We start from the raw sequence: 12,249 nt of genomic DNA, 5'->3' as shown, positions 1-12,249 counted from the left end.
CGGTCAAATCTCCCGTATTTTCAGGCTCCACTACGGTATTACGTACGTCATTCACCGCTCAACTTATGTTTCGTATCAACAACAGGTTGCTTTGCATCCCATTCCGTTGAGTCTGTGATCTGGTGAGAGAGTTTTGTACTTGGTGTTGTGCTTGTGGTCTTTGTTCGCACTCTACTACTGGATGGTAGAAATCACTCACTTCAATACAGAATGCAAGCTGCATGTACATTTGATTTTTAGTGAGTTGCTGTTGACCATGGTGAATGTCATGCTTTCAGAATACTCCGACATGATATTACTGTACGGCGCAACTCGGTGCAGTGGGACGGCTGTTCGTCAGTAGTACGCGGAACGTTTTCCGCATTGGAAGACACCTTCACATTCCCTTTTTGCCATGGTGCACTAGGGGCCTCGGAGACAGGCACATTCACCACCATACGCCCTAGTTTGAAATGGCTCTACTCCATGATGTGCAAGAGGACGTGACATTGAGTACCAGGAACATAGCAGGTAGATGGACTGTTGATCACAAAACTGTCCGGTGTGTTATGCTTGAGCAGTAGATACACCTAGCGTCTCCAGAAGGCTGCCACAGGATTTTACATCAGAAGCTAACTTCTACAAGTGGTTCTAGCACTGTTGTGTGGGCGAATTCGACTTCTCACAGAGGACTCTTTTCGCAGATGAAGGCAAGTTCACCAGGTAAGGTGTTCTCAATTCCTACAACAGTCATGTGTGGGCCGATGAAAACTCATATGCCGCCCGGCCTCAGGGTTTCAGAAGGGATATGGTCTAATGACATTTCTGTCGTCGGGGGAAATGAAGCAGAATTAGAGAATCCGTTGAATGGAATGAACAGTCTAATGAATACAGAATATGGATTTGAGAATAGATCGAAAAAAGACGAAAGTAACCAGAACTAGCAGGAGTGAGACTACCGAGAAACTTTAACATCAGAATTGGTGATCACAAAGTAGATGAAGTTCAAGAATTCTGCTGCTTAGACAGCAAAATAACCAATGGCAGACGGAGGAAGAAGGGCATAAAAAGCAGACTGACACTGGGAAAGGGCATTCCTGTCCAAGGGAAGTCACTGGTATTAAAAACAGACGTCAATTTAAGGAAGAAATTTCTGAGAATGTACTTTTGGAGTACAGCATTTTATGATAGTGAGGCAAGGACTGTGGGGTAACCGGAAAAGAAGAGGATCGAAGCAATTGGGATGCGGTGTTACAGACGAATGTTGAAAATAGGCCGGACTGATACGGTAAGGAATAAGGACGTTCTCTACAGAATCGTCAAGGAAAGAAATATACGGAAGTGACAGGACGATAGGAAATCTGTTAAGATGGCTCTGAGCACTATGGGACTTAACTTCTGAGGTCATCAGTCCCCTGCCCGAGACAGGATTCGAACCTGCGGCCGTAGCGGTCGCGCGGTTCCAGACTGTAGCGTCTAGAAACTCTCGGCCACTCCGGCCGGCCATCTGTTAAGACATCAGGGAATAGCCTCCATGGTACTAGAGAGCTGTAGAGAGTAAAACTGTAGAAGAAGACAGACATTGGAATATCCAGGATATAACTGAGGATTTAGGTCGCAAGTGCTGCTCTGAAATGAAAAGATTGGTACAGGAGAGGAATTCGTGGTGGGCCGCATCAAACCAGTCACAAGACTGATGAAAAAGGAACAGGATGGGTCTGAATTTTTGGGCAGCATTCCGAATGGATGTGTGACTGGGCCATACCTTCTTCCACGACATCTCATGGGTGCCGCATGCTTGTGACTCATTGAAGGCGTTTTGCATGGGCTCCTGGATTGCATACTGCATGGGCTGTTGGAAGAAGTGCCACTTCATGTGCGTTGAAACATGTGGATTCAGAACGATGGTACACTACCTAATTTTTCACTTGCGGTCTTAGATCATCTGGACCAACGATTTGCGCAACAGTGGATACGTCGTGGTGGCCCCATTTCTTAGCGTACACGTTCTCCCGACTTGACTCTCCAGACTACTATCTGTCTGCGTCACACGAAATCCTTGCTTTACGAGACCCCTGTGGCATCCCAGGAAAGCCTACTGGCGCTGGTTATGCCTCCGACAGATGGTGGACAACCAGTGACTGGTGATCGTCTGTACCGGGCATGGTACTGTACCTGTGTTGAAGTCTTTGGTGATCACATCGAGCCCTACGTGCAAGTGGACTCAGACGACGAGCAACAGTACTCAGAGGCCAACGATTATTATAGTACTTTGCATGTAGCGTGAAAAAAGGTTCGTTTCCAGACAAGAGTTCCTATGCTAAACTTAACCTTCTTGGTCCCCACTACAAGTCCTCAAAATCTATAAAGGGAATTTAGTTACAACCTGTACATCAGATGACGCAGTCACACACCCAGAAGAATTATTTGAAACCCCATATATCAGTGGGAAAGTCAATTTCTATGTATCGTAAGTAAACAGTGACTTAAACTTATATGTAATCACCAGTTCTTTCATTCAGTACTCTTTCAATTTATTTATATCTGCCTGAATCGTTTCTAGGGTCCTTTGTTTACGTTTTAGTCAGTACTTAAATCAGTTTATGCGATTTCTGTTTTTACCATGAGTGAGAAGTTTGTGACTTACCGTAGGATCGTTAGTTCCGGGGTATGGTGTGATGGGTGCTGTAGTTTCCTTCGTTGGGGCGAATGTAGTGGCGTGGGAAATGGGGACATAAATGAGGCTCACCAGTGGTATTGGAGGATATGCAGTAGAGACAGGAAAATACTAGAACAGGAAGGGAAAATTGCAGCTCTTCAAGCTGACCTAGACAAGGAAAGGGAGGATCTGGACAGGTTAAAGAGGGAGAAGGGTGAACAGAGGTGGGAAGTGGCAACAGGTAATAGGGGGAACAGGCAAAGAAGAGCATCTGGCAGCTTTGTCATAAATCTTGAAAATAGATTTGACATGTTGCCTCAGTCAGAATCGGATGAGCCTCATGTAGCTGAAGCTGTAGAAAGGGCACAACAAGCTTTCAAGGACTTGAAAAAGGTAGGGAAATTTGTAAAGAGAAAGAATGTTTTGTTGTTAGGTAGTTCCCATGGTAGAGGTGTTGGCCAACTACTGCAGGAAAATCTAGGTCAAGAGTACCAGGTCACAAACTTTTTCAAGCCTAGTGCAAATCTGGGTCAGGTAACAGAGGATGTAGGTTCTTTATGCAAGGATTTCACAAAGGAGGATGCCGTGGTTATAGTGGATGGTCCGAGAAATTGCATTGACAGAGACTCTGAATATTCCATAGTGACCTGGTGAAGATAGCATCAGCAACGAAGCATACGAGTGTGGGATTTGTATCTGTGTTGAGACGCCATGATCGGCCTCATTTGAACTCTTCCGTAGGGAGGGTGAACTTGGAGTTGGAGTGGCTGCTTAGGACGGATATAGGGTCCCATATTGGTTTGATTCCTGTGGATGCTATCGATAGGTGGGACTACACTAGGCATGGCCTTCACCTCAATAGGAAAGGGAAGGGAAAACTGTCTGGGTTGATTGCAGAAAAGTTAAGGGGGGACACTGTCACAAGTGGTAAAATACCAGTGGTCAGAGGTGTCAGAGGGATGCCTTTTTTAGGATAGGGAAGGGAGAAAGAAAATGAGTTTTAAAAGAGATTGGCAGACACACTCAGTTTGAGAAAACAGATGAACAAGAGTCAGATTTTAGCATACAGCCACCATTTAAACAATGTTTAACAGAACGTAATCACAAACTGCCAGTTCATCTTCGCCAAAGCAGTTATAATCTCATTAGTATGCAGTATCAGTTATCTTTATTACACCAGAACATTCCGGGACTCAGAAATAAAGATGATGAACTACTCATTTGTATTGATGAAATGAATTCATCTAACCAAATTGACATAATCTGCCTCTCTGAACATCAAGTGAACACTGATATAGATATGTTAGACATTTCAGGATTTAAGCTAGCTTCCTACTTCTGCAGAGTAGATATGGATGGAGGAGGAGTTGCCACATTTATTAAAAACTGCCATAAATTAAAGAACATTGACATTAATAAATTCTGTTCCACATCAACGAGGATCTCCTCAGCACGGATCTATGGAACGAAAAACTAGTGTAATCTAATCCTGTGGCATAGAAGTGAGAACGCGCGGAAGCACAGCAGTACGGTACCTTGGAGTCCATGCCGCCGGTGCCGACGCTGGACTTCTTGCCGAAGCGGATGGTCTCCTGGAGGTCGGGCGTGTACGTGGAGAGGAGGCGGGCGCCCTCCTGGCCCGGCGGCGCCGTGTACATGCCGTCCACGTCCGACATCAGGATCAGCAGGTCCGCCTGCACCTCGGCCGCCAACATCGCCGCCAGGCTGTCGTTGTCCTTGATGCTGATCACCTGCAACACACACGCCGCGGGCTCGCCTCACTACTTCACAACCGTCTGCGGCTTTTCCGCCTCTATCATCTGGGATACGTGCAGACAGTTTCGTGCTAAGTGATTGCTACGCGCTCTTTTCAAAATGCGCAACTTAGTGTAAATAGCAAAAGCTAATAGAGAGAATCGACAAAGAATATCTATGGCTACAACCTGCGTGGCGCACTGAGAGTGAATGTCCTAAGCTTTGGCGTCGACAACTGCATCACTTTCAAAATTTTTCTGATATTACTGAAATCTAATGTACATTATCTAAAAAGTATCACTAATAATTTGCAACTGGTACAACAACATACATTTTTCTTCAGTGTTACTTTCGCAAACCGGATTTTGAACAGTATTTAATATCTCCGGGTCTTTATCATTTATGCCTCCTGATTAACTTCGCAGATCTTGTAGAACCAGATTGAAGACTTATCACCACTTTTGTTTCTTCGAGTTTTAGTTTTGTGAGATCTACCTTCGTTTCTCTCAGATTCTTTGTCATGGAGCATCCTTTTGTAAGGACGGCAAGTGACCTCTACAACAGATGACGATACTCTGCCCTCTATTCTTTATTGTAGAGTTTGGATAGGGGATGTATCTTGTGGTGTGCTGACAGTCTCCTACTACAGGTTAATTTTGTGGGAGTTGCATTCAGGAGTGCACAATTCATATTTGTTTGTCCTGATTGTCGTGGGAGTTACTGACTTGGCTGCTCACTCATTTCTTCTTCCTCTTTTCTAGCTTGTGATTATGGATTCGATGCAGTCGCCTCGAAGTCTGAAATGTTTGGATTCAGTGGCCAGGTTCCAGTTTGGCTGGCAAAACATGATCTCTGGCTGCCGTTTCACAATGCAGCACATGGCGAAGAAATGCAACTAAAAGAGTCCCAAGCAAATAAATCGCCACATCCGAATGGAAACCGAATTCTTTTTACAGAGAGTACTCTACGGCACTGGTCCCTTATTTAGTTTCCATTCTTGGAAATATTTCACTCAGCGCGAAGTTCCAAAAGACTGTAAAAAGCGCAGGTGACCCCTGTACATCAGAAGGATAAAAGAACGGAGCCGCAAAGCTACAGACCTATATCCTTAACACCAATTTTCTCCAGAGTTTGATTATAGTAAGTTTCCCCGAGACGGAAAAGTTATGTCCAAAGATTAGCGTGGATGTAGAAAGCATCGCTCATGCGAAACTCAGCTTGCCTTTTTCTCATATGATATACTGCGAACTACGAATGAAGGGCAACAAGCAGATTAAATATTCAAAAATTTTCGGAAAACTTTCGACATGGTACCCCACTGCAGACGTTGACGAATGTCCGAACATACGCATTATGCTCCCAGGTATGTGAGTTTCTCGGAGACTTCTTATGTAATGTAACCCAATTCGTTGTCCTCGACGGTGAGTATTCGTTAGAAACAAGGGTTCTGTCAGTAGTGCCCCAGGAAGTGTGGCAGGATCGTCCCATTCACTATATACATAAATTCTCCGACGGAAATGGTGAGCAGAAATCTGCAGGTGTTTGCTGATGACGCTCTTCTGTACGAGAAGGTGTCATCGTTGAGTGACAGTTGAAGGATGCAAGGTGACAGAGAAAATTCTAGTTGGTGTGATGAATATCAGCTTGTTCTAATCATAGAAAAGTATTAAGCTGATGCTTTCGACATGGGTCCGAGTCTCACTCGGGCACTTGCCTACAACCATACTCTTCATACCTCGTGAATACTTCGTCATCCAATGATATAATTTTTCAGTACATTCAGTGACATATGTAGATATTGTCTGCAAAATTTGGTGCTAATAGAGTAAGTACTAAAAAACTAATAAATTAAAACGCCAAGCTTGTGAGACTCGGCTCCGTCTCGGAAATATTGATGCAGATGAGTAGGAAAGTGATCTTGTAAAGTTAGAATACAACATTAATGCTGTCCTGCTTGACACAATCACGTCGATTAAATATCTAGGTGTAACGTTGCAAATCAATACGAAATTGGGCGAGTATGTAAGCAAGCATGCTAGTAGGGAAGGCAACTTCAGTTTTTTGGGAGAAAGTGCAGCTCGTCTGTAAAGGATATCGCGTATAGTGCACTTGTACGACCAATTTTTGAATGTTGCTCGAGCGTTTTTGATCCCACCAGGTGCGCTTAAAAGAAAACAGCGAGACAATCACAGACGTGCTGCTATAAATGTTACCGTTAGGTACGATCAACAAGCGCTTGTTAAGGAGATGCTTCGTGAAGTCAAATGGGAATAGCTGGAGGGAAGGCGACGTTCTTTTCGCGAAACACATTTAGAAAATTTAGAGAAACGGTATTTGAAGCTGACTGCAGATCGATTATTCTTCGGCGAAGTGGGTTTGGTGTAAGGATCAGGAAGACAATAGAAATTAAAGGTCGCACAGAGAAATGTACACAGTTGTTTTTCACTCTCTCCATTTTCTAGTGGAACAAGAAAGGAAGTCACTAGTAGTGGTACAAGGTACCATCCGCCATGCACCATTAAGTGAATAGCGGAGTATGTTTGTAGACGTACATGTAAGGTTATCTAAAATTTTTCTGAGCTGTATTATCAGTGAATAAGTATTGTTATTTGCTACGTACATTATAAATAAACTTTGCACATCTGTAAGCGTATAGTTACATTACTTCAGAAACAAATATTTACTTCCTCCGAGCGGAAAATACATCTACATCTATATCTACATCTACGTGATTACTCTGCTATTCACAATAAAGTGCCTGGCAGAGGGTTCAATGAACCACCTTCAAGCTGTCTCTCTACCGTTCCACTCTCGAAAGGCACGCAGGAAAAAAGAGCACTTAAATTTTTCTGTGCGAGCCCTGTTTTCTCTTATTTTATCGTGATGATCATTTCTCACTATGAAGGTGAGTGCCAACTGAATGTTTTTGCAATTGGAGGAGAGAACTGGTGATTGAAATTTCATGAGGAGATCCCGTCGCTACGAAAAACGCCTTTGTTTTAATGATTGCCACTCCAATTCACGTATAATGTCTGTGACACTATCTCCCCTATTTCGCGATAATACAAAACGAGCTGCCCTTCTTTGTACTTTTTCGATGTCATCCGTCAGTCCCACCTGACGCAGATCCCACACCGCACAGCAATACTCCAGAATAGGGCGGACAAGCGTGGTGTAAGCAGTCTCTTTAGTAGGCCTGTTGCACCTTCTAAGTGCTCTGCCAATGAATCACAGTCTTTGGTTTGCTCTACCCACAATATTATCTATGTGATCGTTGAAATTTAGGTTATTTGTAATTGTAATCCCTAAGTATTTAGCTGAATTTACAGCCTTCAGATTTGTGTGACTTATCGCATAATCGAAATTTAGCTGATTTCTTTTAGTACTGATGTGAATAAGTTCACACTTTTCTTTATTCAGGGTCAATTGCCACTTTTCGCACAATACAGATATCTTATCTAAATCATTTTGCTAGTCGTTTTGATCATGTGATGACCTTACAGGATGGTAAATGATAACGACAGCATCATCTACAAACAATCTAAGACGGCTACTCAGATTGTCTCCTATGTCGTTAATATAGATCTGGAACAATAGAGGGCCTATAACACTTCCTTGGGGAACGCCAGATATTACTTCTGTTTTACTTGATGACTTTCCGTCTATTACTACGAACTGTGACCTTTCTGAAATGAAATCACGAATCCAGTCGCACAACTGAATCCATTCCATGCCAAAATTTTCAATGGTGTGTCGAAATGGTCACGTAAAACTAGATACAACCTAGTGTACATTCTGTCCAACATGCAGCATTAGCACGCTGATAGTTTGCCTAGTATGTTAGGGATATACTTTAGAAGGTGACACGACTTGAAATACTCAGATTTAAAATGCATCGGTTTATTAATGTGTAGAAGTAGGAATGAACATGTCATACACGTGGTGTGAAGGTGTCGTGTTGGTTGTGGAACTTTGATTTTATAGCGGTACAGTGCCGAGAGCTGGTCGGAAGTTTGGGATTACGGCTGATACTGAATTTTGACAGTAGTCGCGTGGATGACAGGTGGTGTGTTCGCTGCCTTCTCGTCGTAGAGTGCGCTCGTGCAACAGTGGCTTTTGGGTCGAAGCAGAGGGGGGAGGGGGGGGGGGTGCAGGAGTTGCACCTGAGGCTGGGACGATCGATCACGCCAGGTGTTGGCGCCCCATGGAGTGATTAATAGCCAGCCGCCGGCGTCCGTGACGTCTGACGGCGCCCAGTTATCAAAAGACGCGGCGCGCTGGCACGCAGAGCAGGGAGCCGCGCGGTGTCTACGGCTCTCTCCTTGGAGCCACCGTCCCCGAGCTGAAGCTGCCGCATTACTCTCTGCCACTCTCCGTGCAACGGCTGAGTTCCTTCGCCCCTCTCCAGCGACCGTTTCTCCCCCTAAAACTAGGTGGCCTTCACCTATAATCCGATTAAAATTACTTCATCCGTTATAGCTGGTCTCCCATCAAAGCGCTCAACGTCGAGCCCGAAACGTTCGCCGTTGCCGAACTGCCACAAGAATTAGTTCACTTCCAATTCTTCGTCCGGATTGCTTTATTCATGTGTTTTGATCTCGAATCCTGGGTCTGACCTTTTTATTTCTTCTTTCATAACACACACACACACACACACACACATGATGCTAATGAAATGCACATGTTTCGCACGTAGCATTAATCAAACACTGCTGGATCCTTCCACCCAAGACGCAATTCAGTGTCGTTAATGCAGTAATTATAATCACAGAGATCTTCTTACATTAGATAAGCATCGCACGACATTGCGTGAAGCTGGATTTTTGAAGGCCGTCAATAAATCGTTGCTACTGGGACAGTAGAGTCGTAAATATAACTAATTTTTGCAGTGTAATGGCATAGCGAAGTGGCTAGTGTACGAGGTGCATTCAAGTTCTAATGCCTCCGATTTTTTTTCTCCGGACTGGAAAGAGATAGAAACATGCGCGTTGTTTTAAAATGAGGCCACATTCATTGTCAATACGTCCCAGAGATGGCAGCACCGTACGGCAGATGGAATTTTACCGCCAGTGGCGAGAATGAGAACTGTTTTAAATACTTAAAATGGCGACGTTTTCCTTACTTCAACAGCGTGCCGTCATTCATTTTCTGAATTTGAGTGGTGTGAAACCAATTGAAATTCATCGACAGTTGAAGGAGACATGTGGTGATGGAGTTATGGATGTGTCGAAAGTGCGTTCGTGGGTGCGACAGTTTAATGAAGGCAGAACATCGTGTGACAACAAATCGAAACAACCTCGGGCTCGCACAAGCCGGTCTGACGACATGATCGAGAAAGTGGAGAGAATTGTTTTGGTTGATCGCCGAATGACTGTTGAACAGATCGCCTCCAGAGTTGGCATTTCTGTGGGTTCTGTGGACACAATCCTGCATGACGACCTGCAAATGCGAAAAGTGTCATCCAGGTGGGTGCCACGAATGCTGGCGGACGACCACACGGCTGCCCGTGTGGCATGTTGCCAAGCAATGTTGACGCACAACGACAGCATGAATGGGACTTTCTCTTCGTCGGTTGTGACAATGGGTGAGACGTGGATGCCATTTTTCAATCCAGAAACAAAGCGCCAGTCAGCTCAATGGAAGCACACAGATTCACCGCCACCAAAAAAATTTCGGGTAACCGCCAAGGCTGAAAAAATGATGGTGTCCATGTTCCAAATGGCACTACGGTAACAGGTGCATCCTACGAAAATGTTTTGAAGAACAAATTCTTTCCTGCACTGCAACAAAAACGTCCGGGAAGGGCTGCGCGAGTGGTGTTTCACCAAGACAACGCACCCGCACATCGACCTAACGTTACGCAACAGTTTCTTCGTGATAACAACTTTGAAGTGATTCCTCATGCTCCCTACTCACATGACCTGGCTCCTAGTGACTTTTGGCTTTTTCCAACAATGAAAGACACTCTCCGTGGCCGCACATTCACCAGCCGTGCTGCTATTGCCTCAGCGATTTTCCAGTGGTCAAAACAGACTCTTAAAGAAGCCTTCGCCGCTGCCATGGAATCATGGCGTCAGCGTTGTGAAAAATGTGTACGTCTGCAGGGCGATTACGTCGAGAAGTAACGCCAGTTTCATCGATTTCGTGTGAGTAGTTAGTTAGAAAAAAAAATCGGAGGCCTTAGAAATTGAATGCACCTCGTATAAACCTGACGTGTAGAAGGTTAAGTTTCGAATGTCGTCAAATGCAGCAAAACTTTTTATTTTTCTAAATCTAATCAAAAGACTTTATCATTTTTATCCAATTAATTGATTCAAATGTATTTTTTATTTCTAATACTTTGCTGCGTCATTTTCACCATCGAATTGACTTTTTTAATTGCTCTTATTGTTCTTCCTATCATTCTTTTTTCGGTTGGGATGTGTTTGTGTCGCCTATAGCCTTCAACCAAGTGCCAACCAGGACTCCTCATCGGTTGGTAACGCGGCATTCCCTGTAGCCAGTGTGAGGATAGTTTCAAGTAACCAATGACAGCGAGAATTGACAGTTTGCTTTTACCGGTCAAACTGAAATTGTGCTGCGGAAGATGGCTATGGAAACAAACCTATGAAATCCGTATCCACCACAGTGCAATAATTCGAAGCATCGATAGGTTTATTTTTTTATTTTTTAGACGTCTGTTCCTTAGTTCTTGTCCTTTACAAGCAGGATACCATTTTGTCAAATGAAAATAGCCTATCACACGACAGTGGCATCTATTAAACTGCATGCATGTATCCTCTAACCGCGCAGCGGTTTGTGAAAGTGTGTAAAGGGTTGTCTCTGGTTGTGCATATTGCGTTCACAGTGCAGTTTCAAAATTCACTTCGTTGCAGTAACGTGTGGATGAATTATGGAAGTAATCACACAAATGGCTGAGCGTTCACAACTCAACATCACACTCTTTATTTGTATTATGGATTTTACTTCAGTAATACGACACTTTTAGGTGTACGAACAAGTATGCCTAAAGAACGGAACACATAGTTAAAATGGCAATTTTTCTTTCCTGTCGCAAGGAACATCTGTAAGCTTAAACTGTTTGCTGGTTCCCTGTATGCCTCGCAGGCTGCTAGGCGGGTATAAAGTTTAAACTCGTGTTGAATGTTTCATCGTTCTATGTGCTCCTCTAAAAATAAATTTTAGTAACAAAGCCGGCCGCGGTGGCCGTGCGGTTCTAGGCGCTTCAGTCTGGAACCGCGGGACTGCTACGGTCGCAGGTTCGAATCCTGTCTCGGGCATGGATGTGTGTGATGTCCTTAGGTTAGTTAGGTTTAAGTAGTTCTAAGTTCTAGGGGACTGATGACCTAAGATTTTAAGTCCCATAGTGCTCAGAGCCATTTGAACCATTTAGTAACAAACATTCGGCTGTGGTTAAGTCGAACTCTCGATATATCCGTTCTCCCAAGAACATTAGAATCTGTAGTACTTGGGAACCGGGAAAAATATGACGAAATTCTTACTTTATAGGCGAGGAACTCACGGAATGCGCAATTCCTGTAGCACGTGTTCGAGTCTCGTTCCGGCAAATAGTTTTAACTTGCCTTAAACGCGTCTGAGCGTGTTGTTATCACGATGAAATGTCGGTGGGATGAGTGGAGGTCCGTAATACTCTACACAGAGTGATTTATGGTTCTCGAGGACCATCGTTACATCAGTTGCAACGTCTAATATTTTGCGGCGCACATACCTACGGCAACTTTAAAAACAAACTTTCACACGGGAGATATGACATAACCCAGAAATGATATGCTAATTGTGAATATCAACCAACTTATTATAACACCCAGCGAGTTTGGTGTTTAGTAAATCGCATT

At 44.0% G+C, this 12,249-nt stretch overlaps 1 protein-coding gene across 1 annotated transcript in view; it reads right to left on the bottom strand.

Annotated features, from left to right (window-relative positions):
• Window positions 1-12,249, bottom strand: part of LOC126088855 (delta-1-pyrroline-5-carboxylate synthase) — a 221,391-nt gene that overhangs the window by 104,838 nt on the left and 104,304 nt on the right. The window contains exon 6 of the mRNA XM_049906867.1: window positions 4,174-4,389. Within this exon, the coding sequence (XP_049762824.1) occupies window positions 4,174-4,389 (216 nt within the window). The remainder of the gene's footprint in view (window positions 1-4,173; window positions 4,390-12,249) is intronic.

The sequence above is a fragment of the Schistocerca cancellata genome, chromosome 1, assembly GCF_023864275.1.
Source record: "Schistocerca cancellata isolate TAMUIC-IGC-003103 chromosome 1, iqSchCanc2.1, whole genome shotgun sequence".
Classification (NCBI taxonomy): Eukaryota; Metazoa; Arthropoda; class Insecta; order Orthoptera; family Acrididae; genus Schistocerca; species Schistocerca cancellata.
The sequence above is the reverse complement of the archived record's forward strand: the minus strand, read 5'-3'. Positions and strand labels throughout refer to the sequence as shown.